The 17,017-nt window shown below is 41.3% G+C and overlaps 1 protein-coding gene across 3 annotated transcripts in view; it reads left to right on the forward strand.

The window, feature by feature from the left end:
- Window positions 1–14,182, forward strand: part of SEC11A (SEC11 homolog A, signal peptidase complex subunit) — a 66,176-nt gene extending 51,994 nt beyond the window's left edge. For 2 of the 3 annotated variants that reach the window (XM_036082929.2, XM_036082904.2), the window contains 4 exons: window positions 37–186; window positions 6,251–6,370; window positions 13,406–13,463; window positions 13,657–14,182. In XM_036082929.2, coding sequence (XP_035938822.1) covers window positions 37–186; window positions 6,251–6,370; window positions 13,406–13,463; window positions 13,657–13,707 — 379 coding nt within the window. In that variant the 3' untranslated portion in view covers window positions 13,708–14,182. Of the gene's footprint in view, window positions 1–36; window positions 187–6,250; window positions 6,371–6,891; window positions 6,930–13,405; window positions 13,464–13,656 lie in introns of all 3 variants that reach the window. The other variant, XM_036082911.2, reaches the window with a different exon arrangement.
- Window positions 14,183–17,017: the final 2,835 nt, after the last annotated feature.

Genomic DNA, 17,017 nt, shown 5'->3' on the forward strand with positions numbered 1-17,017 from the left:
ACTTTGTTTTCTATTATATTCTTCTCTCCCTCCTAGTGGCAGCATGGAACCAGCATTTCATAGAGGAGATCTTCTCTTTTTAACAAATCGAGTTGAAGATCCCATCCGAGTGGGAGAAATTGTTGTTTTTAGGATAGAAGGAAGAGAGATTCCTATAGTTCACCGAGTCTTGAAGATTCATGAAAAGTATGTGCAAACTATGTCTTCCCTGTTTTAAGATCTTTTCATGTTTTAGTGTTTGCAGTGTTTAATTTTGATAACCTGAAGATTAAGAAGAGTGGGGAATGCCTAAGTCCTTCTTCCAATCCATTTTTATAAATGTCTGAAGGTTTAGTGAACATTTGGAAAGCTAAAGAGTTATTTATTAATTCATTTATTTCTCTGAAGCTTTTTCTCGAAGTTTGCCCTGATTTCCTTTTACTTCCCATCCAGATCCATAGCCCTGTGTATCACCCCCCAAAAAACGACATAAAGGTTGATCCCAAAAAAATCTTCTAATGTAATTGATGAGGTAGCCCTCCCTAATCCTTAAAAAAAAAAAAAAAACTTTATGGCAATCTAACAGACATATCCAATAAGAATAAATTTATCAACTTTTTCAAATTCCAAAGAAAAATTCTTTTAAGATTTTATGTAATCTCTACACCCAACATGGGACTCAAACTCACAACCCCAAGATTAAGAGTTACACACTCCACTGACTGAGCCCGCCAGACACCCCTAAATTCCAAAGAAAATTTCTAAAATCTAAGTTACTCTTTTAAACATAGACTCTTGCATTTTAGAGTTAGAAGGGACATATGTAAAACCTTTAGAATCACCTGGAGGTGGGGCATAACAATGAGCAAAGAATTTCACCTCTCTGGGTCTATCTCCTTATCTGCAAATATTAAGAGGTTTAGGAAGATGAATTATAAGATCTGTGAGTTCTGAGCCTATGCTTCCCTGTCCAGCTCCATATTCCTCACCCCCTCCCTTACAAATCGGTAGTATTTCTAGTTAAGGAAAACATTCAGGAGGGAAGGAAAGAAAGAAATGAAGGAAAAGGTAGGTGTCCTAGAGGACACACGGAGGGGAAGGAAAACAATGAGATAGTGATTCTAGGTTCTTGAGAATGAAGGAACCCTAAATAAATATTATCTTATTCTTACCCCACCCTCTAAAGTAATTTATTTTCTCCACTTAGAGAAGAGGGAACTATCAACTGTTGCTTTTTTTTTTTTTAAAGATTTTATTTATTTGCACGTGTGAGAGAGAGCAGGGGGGAGGGACAGAGGGAGAAGGAGAAGCAGGCTCCCCTCTGAGCAGGGAGCCCAGTGCGGGACTCGATCCCAGGACCCTGAGATCATGACCTAAGCCGAAGGCAGACGCTTAACTGACTGAGCCACCCAGGCGCCCTCAACTGTTGCTTTATGAAAATCCCCATAAACACTCTAGTTTAAAAGAGTTCTTTCTTCATTGGTGAAGTAAAGATGGGACTGCTCTTTTTTTTTTTTTTTTCAAACTTCAGTATATATTTTGAAAGATTATAATTTTAAAATGGCATTTTACTATTGACTAAGAAGGAACAACTTAATTTTTTTTAGAAATTTAGTTTGGAATTGTGAAGGTTTATTCAGTACAGGCAGTGTTTTCCAGATTCTCCAAGTGGATTTGTGGTGTTTGTTCTTAGCGCTGCCTGTTGTGAGCAAAGCAGAGCCAACTTTTTCCTGATTTTATCAGAGAAAATCAAATGACACTCAGACCCTGCTTTGGGTAGAGCAAAAGTTACCCGTTTTTATGTGCAATCCTTTGAAATTGAGTGAGTTTTTTATTTTAAACAGTTGATCTTGTTTTAGGGCAGGTTCATTGACATATCATTTATAGATTCCTTAAATTTTAAAAATAATTTTAACAGAATTCTGAATGTATTAAGCTGTATGGTACTACTAATCTAGGGTTTTTGGTGATTTCATTTTAGACTCTTGAGATGCCTTCAGCTTGAAGGCCTGGCTAGATAACAGATCCAGTTAATATCCTGAAGCTTCCAATTTCCTTTTTTCTTTTGGGGAGACTAAAATACCTGATTGTGAATATCATTTGATTTAGTAGTGTTAACAGTGTTCTTAAATATGAGACTAAATGACAACCAGAACGGATGAAGTGTTTTGGTAAATGTGCCCTGAACGTTTTCAGGCTGATTTTTGCACTGTTATTCATTTCTTTCATCTGAACATTGTTTTAAGAAATAAAATCCTAAACTTTGAGAAGAAGAGAGGTAGGAATCATTCAGCTGACCTCTCTCTTTGGTCTCATTCCTCCTTTCCTTCTCCACCTGCTTCTTATGTACAGTGCCTTTGTAAATTTGAAAATATCATAAAAAGCTCTTTTTTTCATATATTGACTCTCCATTTTATAACAGTCTTATTACATAGCATATAATAAGATGCTGTATAAAATTGGTAAATATAGCAAACAAAATCACATGCAACCTTAACACCCAGAGAGAATGTTAAATTTTGGGTAATTCTCTCTTTGTTTTATAAATATACATTTTCCCCCTGTACAACACTGGGATCTACTCAATGCAGTTTTTGGTAACAAGCTTACCTCATGAACATATGGTAGAATATACCTAGTATTACCGCATATGCAAAGAATCCCTAAACTAAAAGATCAGCTTGCCAAGTACTGCTTAATATGTTGGTAATGGGCCCATGAATTTGAATCCGTTCTTTGTGCCCAAGGTGGTCACTACCTCGTCCTATCTGTTCTCCAGAAGACACACTCTGTGCACTGAGCTGTCTGACCAGGCGGTGGGAAAGCACATGTAATCCAGGGCTTAGCTCTAGTGCAGTGCTGAGCTCAGGCAAAATATTCTTGTAAGGGACATTAAAAAACTTCCAGTATTTGTAATAGGAGGTAGTTTGGAGGAGTAAATAGTACATTGAGAAAAAGCTGTCGATGGTGTTATTTATTTATTTTTTTAATTTTTTTTTTTTTTTAAGATTTTATTTATTCATTTGACAGAGAGAAAGACAGCAAGAGAGGGAACACAAGCAGGGGGAGCGGGAGAGGGAGAAGCAGGCTTCCCGCGAGCAGGGAGCCCGATGCGGGGCTTGATCCCAGGACCCTGGGATCATGACCTGAGCCGAAGGCAGACGCTTAACGACTGAGCCACCCAGGCGCCCCTCGATGGTGTTTTTTAAAAAGACTCAACCACCTCCTGCATTTATTGTAGTCTAGTTACTATGTTTTTAATTTAATAAGGAAAAGGGGGAGTTATTACTCCTGGCTCCTCCAAGAGGGCTGAGACACACCTGCGGGCCAGGTTACACGTGCTCTGCAGACGGCGAAACATCGAAACATCTCTTCTTTGAGTCCTTCTCCCCCTTCCTACTCTCTTGTTTTCCATTACCTTCCAACAGAAATGAGTCAGGAAAGAGCTAGCACATAGCGAGGCCTGTGTTCTCAGTTAAGAGACGACATCACTTGGAATTTTATCAGTTGAGTTAATTCTCTTGAGTAGTTCCTCACATTAGCTTGCTAGTCAAGTCCCTCTTAATGCTGACGCTATTCTCACATAGAAATTCGTACTTTATTTTATAGCCTCCTCTGACGCGCACTTACTAAGTTCCGTCTATTACAGAAGGTGTTGTGGTTTGATGATGGTGAACACTGGTATGTGGTCAAGTATTTGGAAGGAGAAAGTTTGCGGTGGGGATGACTTAATCCTCAGCTTTGCTCTTTCTGGACAGAGAGAGATTGTTTTGCACCCATTTGGCTTTTTGGGTCTTACTTTTTCTTACCTACAAAGGGATTAGTTCTTGCCCCCTAACGTCACAGTATTATGATGGTTGAATTACACTGCAAGCACGTCGAGCTCCTCAGAGATTGATGATGTTGAATATTTGGTCCCTGCGGCAGCCAAGGGAGAGCCTACCATTTTATTTTTTAAAGATTTTATTATTTGTCAGAGAGAGAGAGAGCACAAGCAGGGGGAGCGGCAGGCAAAGGGAGAAGCAGGCTCCCCGCTGAGTAAGTGTGCCGTCAGTCGGTGTTGGGGCCGTGAGCTGTGAAGTGCTGGGGTAGGTTTGACAGCGGGTCGAACAGAAGCCGGGGCGTGTAGACGGAGACCTCTGCTTTTTCACACAGCTCTAGTGGTCTCTCCCGACACCATCCCAGAGCGGGCAACTCGGGTACATTTGTGTCTTGTTGGCAAATCAAGTCTTTGAGGAGAGCCCAGGTCTCCTCTAGCATCCCTTTCCTTTCCTGGGGAGCTTCTCCACTCCCCCGTTTCCCTTGCCTCAAATTTGATGTTCCTATTCTGCCTCCATGGGCTCGCTGTTGTTTTCATGGTTGAGTAGACTCTTCCTTCCTGTGCTCCTGACTTTTACTCTTGCAGCTGGCCCCCTTGGCACCTGTCCTCTTTCACTCTCCAGAAGTTTTCAGACACTTTCCCTCGCTGAGTTGTCAGCTAAGAATTATTTTTCTCTGTATATATTTGCATTTTTTCTAACTAGAATCTCATTTTTAATGTGACTATTTGCACTTAACTGTTTTTGGTGTTTGCAACACATTCCAATTTAGTTTCATCTGCACATTTTGTGTCTAGTGAGCCAGTTTCTGGCTTAGAATCTAAGTGGATGTTAGTCAGTAGGAGTCTGAGGCTAATTTTCTTCTTTATATAGTACTTAACCCAAACTCACTTGAATTAGTTTTAAGATAGTCTTTATCAAACTGTAAAATGTACTCTGCTTTCAGTTAAACTTTAAAATTACTAGAAAACTCTTGTTCTTTAGCAGAATTAAAATAATAATTTCCTGATCAAGTAAAATGCTTTTCCTAAAAACCCTGGCATGTAAAAGCAATGTATGTTCGTTGGAGAAAAAAATCAGAAGCTAAGGAAGGCCATAGATGGCCACTGTTTATACCTTGGTCTGTCACTTTAGATCTTTTTTACTCTTATTTTTTATTTCATTTTATTTTTTAAAGATTTTATTATTTGTCAGAGAGAGAGAGAGCACAAGCAGGGGGAGCGGCAGGCAAAGGGAGAAGCAGGCTCCCCGCTGAGCAAGGAGCACGATGGGGGACTCCATCCCAGTACCCCGGCATCATGACCTGAGCTGAAGGCATATGCTTAACTGACTGAGCCACCCAGGCATCTCTAAATTTTATTTTTTAAATATGGAGAATTTCTGGGGTGCCTGGCTGGCTTAATCAGTGGAGCCTGCGACTCGCAATTTCAGGGTCATGTCAAGCCCCATGTTGGCCTACTTAAAAATAAAATATAAATAAATAGGTAGATAGATAGATAGCATTTCTAACATGCACAGAGGTATACAAAACCGTATAATGAACTGCTGTTGTGCTCTCAGCCAGTCCTGATCATTATGACTCTATGGCCAGTTCTGCCCCACTTAGACTTCCACCTCTTCCCACTCTCCTTCCTGTATTATTTGGATCAGATCCTAGATATCATGTCATGTCATATGTAAATACTTTAGTAAATATTTCTAAAGCATAAGCAGTGAGCTTTTAAAAAACATATAACTACAGTTAGCATGCTTACACCCCAAAAACGAACAACCATACCTTTATATCATTACATTTCCAATCTTTGTTCAAATTCCCAATTGTGTCATAAGCTTTTTTTTTTTTAACAGTTTGTTTGAATCTAGATTCACATAAAGTCCTTGGTTGCAATTGGTTGATAAGGCTTTATAATCTCTTTTATTTAAGCTGTAAATTCTTTCTCCAACTTTCTTTGTTCCTCACAACTTATTGGTTGAAGAAACTAGGTTATTTTTTAGTTTCCCTAGTGTTTGTTGTGGATTATATTCTGTGGGGTAGTTTAATGTGTTCCTTTGCTCTTCGTATTTACAGAAAATGGGTGGTTTGTGTTTATCTAAATATAAAAATGAGATTATACTGTATATGCTATTTTATAATCTTTTCTTCGCTTAATAAAATATGTATCATCTTCCAGTGTCATTAACTATTCTTCTATAACATTGTCCTCAATGCTTACATATTTTAACTCCTGAATGTTAGACTTTCAGCTTGCTTCCAGTTTTTCCCTAGTGTAAACACAGCTATCAGCATCCTTTTGGCTAAATAGATAATTATTTTGATATTAGGAATGATGATAAAATACCACAGTTCCACAGCATTTTTGGTTAACAAAGCGAATTTTGTGCTTGCAAATGGCATGAAGGTATTTGATAACTTGGCTTTCCCTCACTCTTTTTTTTCCCCTTACTCTTTTAAGGCAAAATGGACATATTAAGTTTTTGACCAAAGGAGATAATAATGCCGTTGATGACCGAGGCCTCTATAAACAAGGACAACACTGGCTAGAGAAGAAAGATGTCGTGGGGAGAGCAAGGGGGTAAGTAGAGAGGGGAGCATTTACTGAGCTTTCATGGCACATGAAACGTGTCCCTCTGTCATATCGTCTGATCACACACAATTAAATAAATGTTTTGGTCCTGGTTCTACCAAATCACCTTGTGTCCTTTGAAAAAGCATGCTTCTTAAAATACATCTAAAACTTGGGGGATACTGCTCCAGAGGGGAGGAAATGGGGTGCAGCAAAAGAGTAGAATATTAGTGATGAGATGATGGATTGGAGTGACAATTTTAAAAATTCGTTTGTTTATTTCATTCATTCAAAAAATGTTATTGAGCACCTTCTTGTACTCCAAGTCTATACTGTGCTAGTTTGAGGGTCCAGAGCAGTTATTGATCCTGCTTCCTGAAATGTATATTTTAAGTAGTTACTGAGTCAGCAACTTAAAGTATTCATTTAAATTAATTTTATCGTGTTTATTTCCTACTGTTTTATTTCTAGTCTTAAAATCATTGGGGTCAAATGAAATTTAAAAGTTATATTAAGCCTGTTTATTTCAGATTTTATCAGGAGAACAGATCAGTGGAGGACAGGAATTGTAAGTTGCTGACATGAGGACGTAATAGAATTGTTACTACCTTCATGTTATTAATAGTATTAACAATAACTCACATTTTATCAGGGCTTACTATGTGCCAGAGACCCCTTCTAAATTCTTTACAAGTATTACCTCATTTTAACCACAGAACAACCCTAATATTTCCATTCTACAGATGAGGAAACACAGACGAGTTAGGTTGCTTATCTAAGGCCACGCTGATGATGAAAAGTGGCCGGCTGACCCCGGAGCCCACCCTCTTAACCATCACGCCAGAGTTACTGGCATCACACTCCTGAAAGTGGAGAGCTGCTGGTTCTCACTACTCAGCTGCCACATGGGGCCCTTACCCTGTCAGCACATCTGCGCCTTCTGTAGACACTGGATTCAGAGTGATTCTACTAGAGATCAGGCCACCACACTGAGCAGTTCTCTCCCACAGAGAAGTCGGTGTGCAGTACTAAGTGAAAGCTGCTTCAGTTACAGCATGAGAGATGCTGGTTTGGGGCCAGAGAGATTGGATCAGAACAAGCACCCACGGTGTGTTTTGTGTCTTGCAAAGCTGTTTGCATGCCTCCAGTTCAAGGGAACTTCATTTCCTATATTGGAGCTAAACATACTTTTTTTTTTTTTAAGATTTTTATTTATTTTTAAGTAATTTCTACACCCAACCTGGGGCTCAAACTTACAACCCTGAGATCAAGAGTCACATGCTCCACTGACTGAGCCAGCCAGACGCCCCAAACATGCTTTTATAATACAAACTAGATCATCAGTGCTTCTGAGAAATAACACTCCCGTCTCCCACAGTTCCCAAGATGCTGCTAATGTGGTTATTCAGACTCCTCAGTCTCATTTAGTCTTTTTGTTTTTCTTTTAATTGCAATGTGCAGATTCATGTAGAAACATAAATAAGTTACCAAAAAGTATAGTTACAGGGCGCCTGGGTGGTGTAGTCAGTTAAGCACCTGATTTGGTTTCAGCTCGGGTCATGGGATCGAGCCCATGTCAGGCTCTGAGCTCAGTGGGGAGTAGGCTTGAGTTTCTCTCCCTCTCCCTTTGCCCCTCCCCCCACCATGTGCGCACATGCACACTCTCAAATAAATAAATAAATCTTTAAAAAAAAAAAAAAATCTTGCGGCGCCTGGGTGGCTCAGTCGTTAAGCGTCTGCCTTCGGCTCAGGTCATGATCCCAGGGTCCTGGGATCGAGCCCCACATCGGGCTCCCTGCTCCGCTGGAAGCCTGCTTCTCCCTCCCCCACTCCCCCTGCTTGTGTTCCCTCTCTCGCTGTGTCTCTCTCTCCCTGTCAAATAAATAAATAAATAAATAAATAAATAAATAAATCTTTTTTAAAAATTTTTTTTAAAAGTCTTTTTTCACATCTATCCTTCCCCTACCCCTTCATAAGTATTTAACTTTTTGGTTTCGGTTCTTTTAGTCTTAATGTAAAGGATGCAGGTAACATATATATGTATATACACATAAACACATTTTGTGTGTGAGGAGAGATAGTCACGCTGTTTATAACATTTTTTATCCCCAAAGTAATCACTATTTTTGCAAATCAAAGATACATCTCCATATCATCATTTTCATAGCTGTGTGCTAGTCCACAGAATGGATAGACCATATTTTTATTTAGCCAATCTCCTATTGGTAGATGCTTTGAGTGTTGTGTGTGTGTGTGTGTGTGTGTGTGTGTGTGTGTGTGTGTGAACAAGTTATAATGAGCATCTTACATACATCTCAGTGCCTCTGCCCAGTAATCATTTCTTCAGTAAATTCAAGGAAGTAGAATTACTGGGTGAAACCTCTGCATACTTTAAGGCTTTTGTTAAATTTTGCCATACTGTTTTATTTATACTCTTACCAGTATAACAGTGTCCCTTTATGTGGATCTTGATTCTTAGGTATTTAATGCAGTTCTGTCTGCTCACTCTGGCCCCCTGTTTGGGTAGAAGATGCATCATCCCACAAAAGGGTACAGGAGCCAGGCTTTCACTCAAGTAACTTGTCTTTCTGAAGAATTTTTTTTATTCTCAAACTATATTCAATATTATTTCTAAAATCCCAACATTGAGGGGCACCTGCCTGGCTCAGTCTCAGGTTGTGAGTTTGAACCCCACGTTGGGTGTAGGAATTACTTAAAAATAAAATCTTTACAAAAATAAAATAAAATCCCAACATTGAAAATATAGGTCTTTTTGTGACCTTTAATAAAAAAAAAAAAGCAATAGCCTGGTACTCACTGAATTTAAGTAACTTTCCGTGAAGTATAAACATCTGGGACATACATAGCTACGTAGCAGGAGCACCGAATCTTACCCGTGCAAGGTTACTTTGTCTTATACTGCCACTTTTTTTTTTTTAAGATTTTATTTATTTATTTGAAAGAGAGAGAATGAGAGAGAGAGAGAGAGCGCGCATGAGAGGGGGGAGGGTCAGAGGGAGAAGCAGACTCCCCGCTGAGCAGGGAGCCCAATGTGGGACTCGATCCCGGGACTCCAGGATCATGACCTGAGCCGAAGGCAGTTGCTTAACCAACTGAGCCACCCAGGCGCCCAATTCTTAACTTTTTAAACCATGAACAATTTGGCAGTCTGCTAAAGCCTATTGATACCTTCTAAGAATAATGTTGTTAAATATGTAAAATAGTGATAATTTGGGTTTTGTTTTTTTTTTTCTTAAAGATTTTATTTGAGAGAGAGCATGTGAGTTGGGGCAGAGGCGGGGGTGGTGCAGAGAGAGAGGGAGAAGCAGCTCCCTGCTGAGCAGGGAGCCCGATGTGGGACTCGATCTTGGGACTCCAGGATCATGACCTGAGCTGAAGGCAGCTGCTCAACCAACTGAGCCACCCACTTACCTGGACGCATAGCGGGTCGTAGCACCTCCTTTTGTGGCGATTATGTTTATAAAACACAAACTGACAATTCAAAGCCCAACTGTACCCAAACCTTAAGAATAGCTTTTCTGCAGACTGGTCTGTGACTGTGGTACAAGTGTCTTTACACAATAAAAACTTTTTTTTTTCCCAAATAGTTGCACACTAAAAAATTTTACGCTGCGGCCCAAGGCCCTAAATAAAAACAAGTTAAAACAATTTTATTGAGATATAATTCACATATATTAGATAAAATTCACCATTTAAAAGTATACGATTCAGTGGGTTTTATTATATCCACAAGGTTACCCAGCTGTCAGCACTGTCTAATTTCAGAACATATCCACACCCCAAAAAGAAAACTCCATACTCATTTGTAGTCACTGCCCATCCCCTTTTCCCTGCAGCCCCTGGCAACCACTTAGCTACTTTCTGTTTCTGTGGATTGCCTGTTCTGGACATTTTATATAAACAGAATCTCACAATATGTGCTCTTAATTTACGTCTGGCTTCTTTCACCCAGCATCGTGTCTTCGACGTTTGTTGATGTTGCAGTGTTTAATAAACACCATTTTAGAAAATGAAACTAATACTGAACCAACTAAGTATTTAATAGGGGGTGATTCTTTCTCAATTGAGGAGGTTGAAAACACAGGAGGAGCTGTTAGTGAAAGAAAAGTAGGAGCAAGAGGAGAAAAGGGTGAGAGACAGGCTGGAGGCTGGGGACAGAAAATATTAACAATGAAAAGAGATGTAGAAGGGAAGGAGTAATTGAGCTCTCTGTTGACTAAAACCAGTTTTAAGGATGAGGCTTTTAAAATTTACTTAACGTCTGAAACAGCTCATTCTGGGGTAGAAACAGTGATCGTTTTTCAGTCAGCTACCGGGGTCCAGGCTTCCCGGATCGAGGCCCCTTTGACATCTGACAAAATTATTTTCTCCAAATATCAGCAGGTAGTTCTTCCATCTGAGGCTCCTTCCTCACCAGCACCTCCCAGGGGCATGTATTCCTCTACACTCTGCCTTCTAGATGTTAACTCAGCACAGGCTGCTGTTGGAGCTGGCTTTGTGGGTGGCATGTTTGACTTCTTTAAACCTTCTTCTGCTTATTGTCAACTCTGCTTTAGCAGAGTTTCTCCAAGCAGCGTAGGAAAAAAGTGCAACTGATTTGAATTGAAGATGACTAATGGTAGCAGCATTATGTACTTGATTAGCAACCCTTTGCTGGCTCTGTCCATGGGGGGAAACAGTGAGACAAATAATTAAATCTTTTCTTTGACTTTGGACTGCCTGTCATATTATTTGCTTACATTACCCTAAAGGCCAAGTTGCTTCCATTTCTCTTATGGTGGGGCAAGGAAAAACCCACCTTAGGGGGGAAAAATATTTCCATGAATAACTCATTAACAGGCTATGTGATCACTGGGAGCTAAAGGTTCTCTGAGCATGGATACTGCGTGGAGAGAACAGTGAAGGTCTCTATCCGTGAGAATGGCTGCTGGTTGATCATCAGACCAGAATCAGCAGCCTGATACTGTTTTAGTAGAAATCACAGATACTTTTATAGCTTTTAGTCTGCATATTACTGTGAGGCATCTGCCTTCACCTTCTTAAATTAGATGATTTACGTTTACTGAAAGCTACTGCTTTTATGAAGATCTGATGAGACAAAAGAAATAAGTTATTGTATTACAAAGAAAAAATACGTATTTAAAAACATAGAAAACCCCTGTCTACCATCCTAGAGCTTAGCTCTGCCATCCTGTAGGGACTTTTACTTCCAGGGGTTGAAACCAAAGCATGGGTCCTAGGAAGGGATGTTATTTGCCACCACCTGGCTGTTCCAGGCATGTCACTAGCTAGAACTGAGCTGGTGCTAGAGTGTGCAGAAGCATTATTTGGGCCTCACTTCCACAGATGCTCTGACTCAGTAAATGTGAGGAAGATACGGCAATCTGCACTTTTAACAGGCTATCCAAGTGATTCTGATGAAGGAGGCCTGGTTTTAGGGAGCATCAACTTACGGAATGGAATTTGGGGATGGGGAGAGGTTGGGGGGTGGGGGTGTCTGGTAATGCTGCCAGAAGGGAGAGGGGCAGACGGGGTGAGGACAGGAGACAGGAAGTAAGAGGAGTTCTTCAAAGGAAGGAAGTGCACCAAAAGACAAAATTTCTGTTTTTCAAGCTTGCCTAAGGCTTTGATAGTGGAGGTGTTATGTGGGAGGTGATTTGTTTGTGCACCTTTGGGATGATGGTGCACAGGTTGTGGATGCCCTGAGTAGAAGTATTTGGGCTATTTTAAAGTATGCAGAATTCAGTCTCCACCTCAGCCCAACCTCCCTCCTCTAGCACAAGGTCTAGGTCAGTATCACTGGGCCCGTTCTAGAGTCCAGTAGTAAAAGAGGAGGAGAAAGAAGAAAGTTGTGCATTTGCTAACTGCCGTTGCCTCCCACAGGGACGGTACCCTGCCCTGCTAACGTTTCCTTTCTCCCCTGAATTCTTACGAGGTTATGGAGTGTCTTCTCTTGGGGGGAGAAGTGAAGTCCGGGAGTACATGAGATCTCCAAGGGAAGGGAGGAGAAGAGGCCTGCACATCTAGACATTCCATCAGGCGGTGTTTACTGGATGTCTACTCTGTACGGGGGTTACATCTGGCCTTGAGGAGACAGTGGGAGCAAGGCTGGCATCGTCTTTGCCCTTATGGAGCTTAGAGTCGAATAGGAGAGACAGACACTATTCCGCTAGTTGTGCAACCAATTATGTAACAAAAAAGTGTGGTAAAGACTCCAAAGGAAATACATCAGGTCTATGAGATTATTTAACAGGTGGTTTTATCTATATCTAGTTTAAGGGGATAAACTTTAGGGGCAAAGAGAAAGAAAGAGCTAGTGAAAAAAATAAAGGGATAGCAGCCAATAGGTAGGTGGAAAAATGGATTTGTGGTGTGTTCGAGAAGCCAAGGAGGGAAAGGATTTCAAGGGAAGTTTGTGGTCCTCAAAGTCAAATTCTGCAGAAATGAAAAGGAAGATGGGAGGTGAGACTGGTCTACTGCATACAGCGATTTAAGCTGTTCTGGAAGAAGTTTCGGGATCAGGAGAGCAAGAGCCAGATTACAGGTGGTTAACAAATGAGAGGGTGGCGAAATCTTAAGTACTGTAATGGAGCTCTTACGCTCACTTTTTGGACTCTTAACATGAAGTACCTTGTAATGATCTGGCCGTGTTTGCGTTGTCGCCCTAGCTAGATTGACCACTCCCAGAAGGTTATGACAACAAACCCAGCCCCGAGCACTGAATCCACATGTAGCGTGAGAGTCCCCAGCTGGAGGCCCGAGATCTTAGGTCTGGTCCTGGTTCCCCTGCACCGAAACCACATACCTCAGGCACGAGCATCTCTTTCCTCATCTGTAAAATGGTATTCCTAACTTCCCTGCCACATGGAGTTGTTGGAAGGACCTAATAGGACAGTCTGTACAAATGGACTTTGTGAGCTGAAAATCAGTTTTCTATGGAAGATACTGAGAATATTCGGTAAATGAGACTGGCTACGGAGGAAGTTCTGTGATGACCGGTTTTCTGTTTGCTTGTTTGTTTAGATTTGTTCCTTATATTGGGATTGTGACGATCCTCATGAATGACTATCCGAAATTTAAGGTAAGAGCCTATACTACATGTTTCATTAAACATGCACTCTTTTGCTCACTTTAGGAAACTATTACGTGGGTTACGGACTAATTGGTTAGTTTAGTAATTGGTCATGGTCACAAAAGCCAGCTCATGACTGAACTCTGAGGACTTGGACACTTTTAAAAGCTTCCCTGACTTGTGTTCTGTGTCTCTTTTCTAGTATGCAGTGCTCTTCTTGCTGGGTTTATTCGTGCTGGTGCATCGTGAGTAAGAAGTCTGCCTTGCTGTTCCTGGAAGATGCCGTACTTTTCGTTCCTGAATGTTTGGTTAGATATTGGTCTGTGATTGGTGGAGTGCAGAATGCACATGTTGGCGCTTCTCGGTAGCAGCGGTTTGCATTAGTTTCTGTTTCCACACCAGGGTACGTGTGGGCGGGTGCACAGGCACCATGGCGCGCACTCAAGGGGACTCTCAATCACAGGATTTCATACGTTGTCATTGTCACACTTTCACATTTTTGTACATCAGTGAATTTTTTATATTAAAAGGTTGAGCCAAAGCCCCCAGTGTTTGTATTTTGAAGCCAAGCTTCACTTCTAAAGTGCCTACAGAGTTCTGTAAATGAAAATGCAACTCTGCACGAGTTTGAAACTGTCATTCCTCCGTATAAGATGGGAATGGCATATCCTGAGGTGGTCGTAAGTCTTAACTTTTCAAATTTTAAATAAAAGACTTTGCATATTGAACCCCTTATTCCTGACTTGTGTTTGTCGGGAAAGCTTTGCCTTCCTCTGCTGGTTCTTAGCACCCTTGGGGAAGATAAAGGCTTTGATGTGAGCAGTCCTTCAGCTAAGAAGGTAGTCCTCATACTAACAACTGGTTTTTGTTTGTTTGTTTGTTTTTGTGGAGCAAAAGTGGCCATTGGCGTTCATAGGAAATCTCTTAGCCATAAAATTGATTCTTCACTAGGGTGTGACTCAGATGTGTAGAAACACAGTGTTGCTGAAAGGTTCAGAAAGTCTCACTGGGCTGCGAAGGCTCCTCTCCTTCTCTGCACTTGAGACACTCGCAGCCCTTTCTACACGTTGGCAGTGTGCTTCAGCCTCTGGAGGAAGCAGGAGAAAGGTGCCGGAGGGCAAGCGTGCTACTTGTTTTTTTAAAACTCTCATTTGCCTGAGCCTGTTCTCTTAAGTGCCTGGCTTCACTTTTCTCTCGTGCAGACTTAGAGAAGGCAAGGTTTAAAGTAGTGAATGCAAAGCCCAGTTGTGTCTTTCTTCCTCTCATATTGAGGCAGTTAGGGAAAGGGCCAGTGTAGGGTAAGCCAGTGTGTTTTAAGTACAAAATACTCTTAATTCTTTTTGTTCTCTTCTTGTATTAATGTGAAATCTGAAAGTAAGCAAATTTTCTGTGTTGGGCTAAATGAGCAGTTTCTATTATTTGTTCAGCTGAGGTGGATCAGCTGAAGTGGAAATCAGTCCACACTTTAATGTTAATGGAATCAGCATTAAAAGATGGAGACAATTTACAACTAAGAACAGTTAATCTTCCAAAGCTCTCCCATATAGAGAATAGTGCCATCCAAAATCCGTTAACTAGGCTTTAGTCTTTAAACTCTGGATGTGGGCTCTGAATGATCTCAACCGAGTAGGACACTTGGCACATCAGGGCTAGCAGGTGCTTCTTTGAACCTGCCAGTGAGGCTTGTATTGTACTTACATTTTCTCATGAGCCACAGAGAGTGTGGAAGCAGTCCCCCATGCATAGAATGGCAGAAAATTGCTACTCTCCCCATGTTTTTCCTCCTAATCACCTGCAGAGGATGGGGTTAACCGCTTGGCCTAACCATCGTCGCTCTGTTTTTGCAGCAGCCTTTCTGGGACTGCTTTGGAGAAGTCGTGTGCTTTGCTGCCCGGTGTTGGGATCCTGGGGTTCTTTGTGATCCTAGGTCGCCTGAGTTGTACTTGTATCCTCGGCCATCCAGATTTCTCCTCCGTATACACTTAAAACATTAAATATTTTCCTCATTTGTGTATTTTCACACCCAGTTTTGTTTTTCCTCCTTTGCTGGATGCTCTCGTTGGAAGCAATAGCTAAATTTTTCTGAGAAGTAATCAAATCATTCAGAAGTATTTGAATTACTCTCTTAGCCAAAAATAAAGATTATTTTGGGAGAGAGGTTTTATGTTGTCAATTTTTATATTGTCTGGTTTAGTGCTCAAATCTAAGACTTAAGCTGGGCAATTTTTTATTAGTAAATGTAAAGCGTTTTAGAGAATGTAAGACACGCTAGAGTTGTTCGATTTGGGTTGTAATGGAATCATGAGCTCTCTGAGATTTGGCTGGGCCGGTGGGAAGTTGGGAAGGCTTGCCCACTGTGAGTGTCGGGGATCAAAGAAGATGAGGACTGATAACACTTCAAGTGAGAATTTGATCATGGCGTTTTCTCTGGGCTGTGAGTCCTCCGCTGTCATCACTCCCAATGAGTAAGTCTCTTTGAGTTGTTTGCAAACGTCTGTCCTCACTTCTAGTCCCTGTCTCTCTCTTCCCTCCAAACACTTCTACTTGTTGTCCTGTTTGCAGTGAAGCTCGTAGCAGTTGCTGCAAACGAACCCTCCAGATTTCACCTTTTCTTTGAAGGAGTATTCACCTAGATTTTTTCAGTTTCCCAGCATATTTAGCCACTTACAAGCCCTACATTTACCCCTGTCATTCCATTTCTCATGGCCATCTCCTGACTCCAGAAACAAAGTCAGTGGTTCCCTTTGCTGGGGTGACTGTATGTCTCCATTTCCCTGCAGCAGGCCAGTCTGTGCCTGTTCGAGATCAGTTCCACTTGTTAATTAGTTTTAGGACCCCATTTGCTTTCAGAAGTGTCTCTTTTTGGACCATAAATGTTGTGTTGACCTTGTATCACCCCATGGGAAGTTCGGACTTTGAACTCAGCCAGCAGTAAGCACTCTGGTGGTAAACTGCTGTATCTTCACTTACATTATCTTACACTCTCGTTTCTACTTGTGTGAGTCTCACTTTCTACGAAGAGTAACTGTCCTTCCTCCACCTCTCAGCATTTGCGGCCTTACGCTATTTGTGTAAGTTTGTGGATATGGCCTCAAGTTCCCCCATCAAATGGCAAGCCCCTCCTATGCAGGGGCCCTGCTTTATAGGCACCATACTCTATTGTCCCAGCATGTACTACATGTTCTGTATAATCATGCAGTGGAACCAGAAGCAGTAACTTAGGGTGGCATTTTTTTTTTTTTTAAAGATTTTACTTATTTGAGAGAGAAAGAGAGCACGAGCACGGGGAGAGGCAGGGGGAGAAGCAGACTCCCTGCCGAGCAGGGAGCCCCACACAGGGCTCGATCCCAGGACCCTGAGATCGTGACCTGAGCCGAAGGCAGACGCTTAACGACTGAGCCTTCCAGGCACCCCAGTAACTTAGGGTAGCATAATTGTTGAGCTGTTATTCTGGGGCAGAACAAATGAATCATTCAAGTGATTTGCACTTTCCGGTTATTTAGTAAGTACATTATCTTGGTCTTTCCAAATTTGAATTTGAAAACTTTCTCTCCCTGTGGTTC

The sequence above is a fragment of the Halichoerus grypus genome, chromosome 8 (assembly GCF_964656455.1).
Source record: "Halichoerus grypus chromosome 8, mHalGry1.hap1.1, whole genome shotgun sequence".
NCBI classification, from domain to species: Eukaryota; Metazoa; Chordata; class Mammalia; order Carnivora; family Phocidae; genus Halichoerus; species Halichoerus grypus.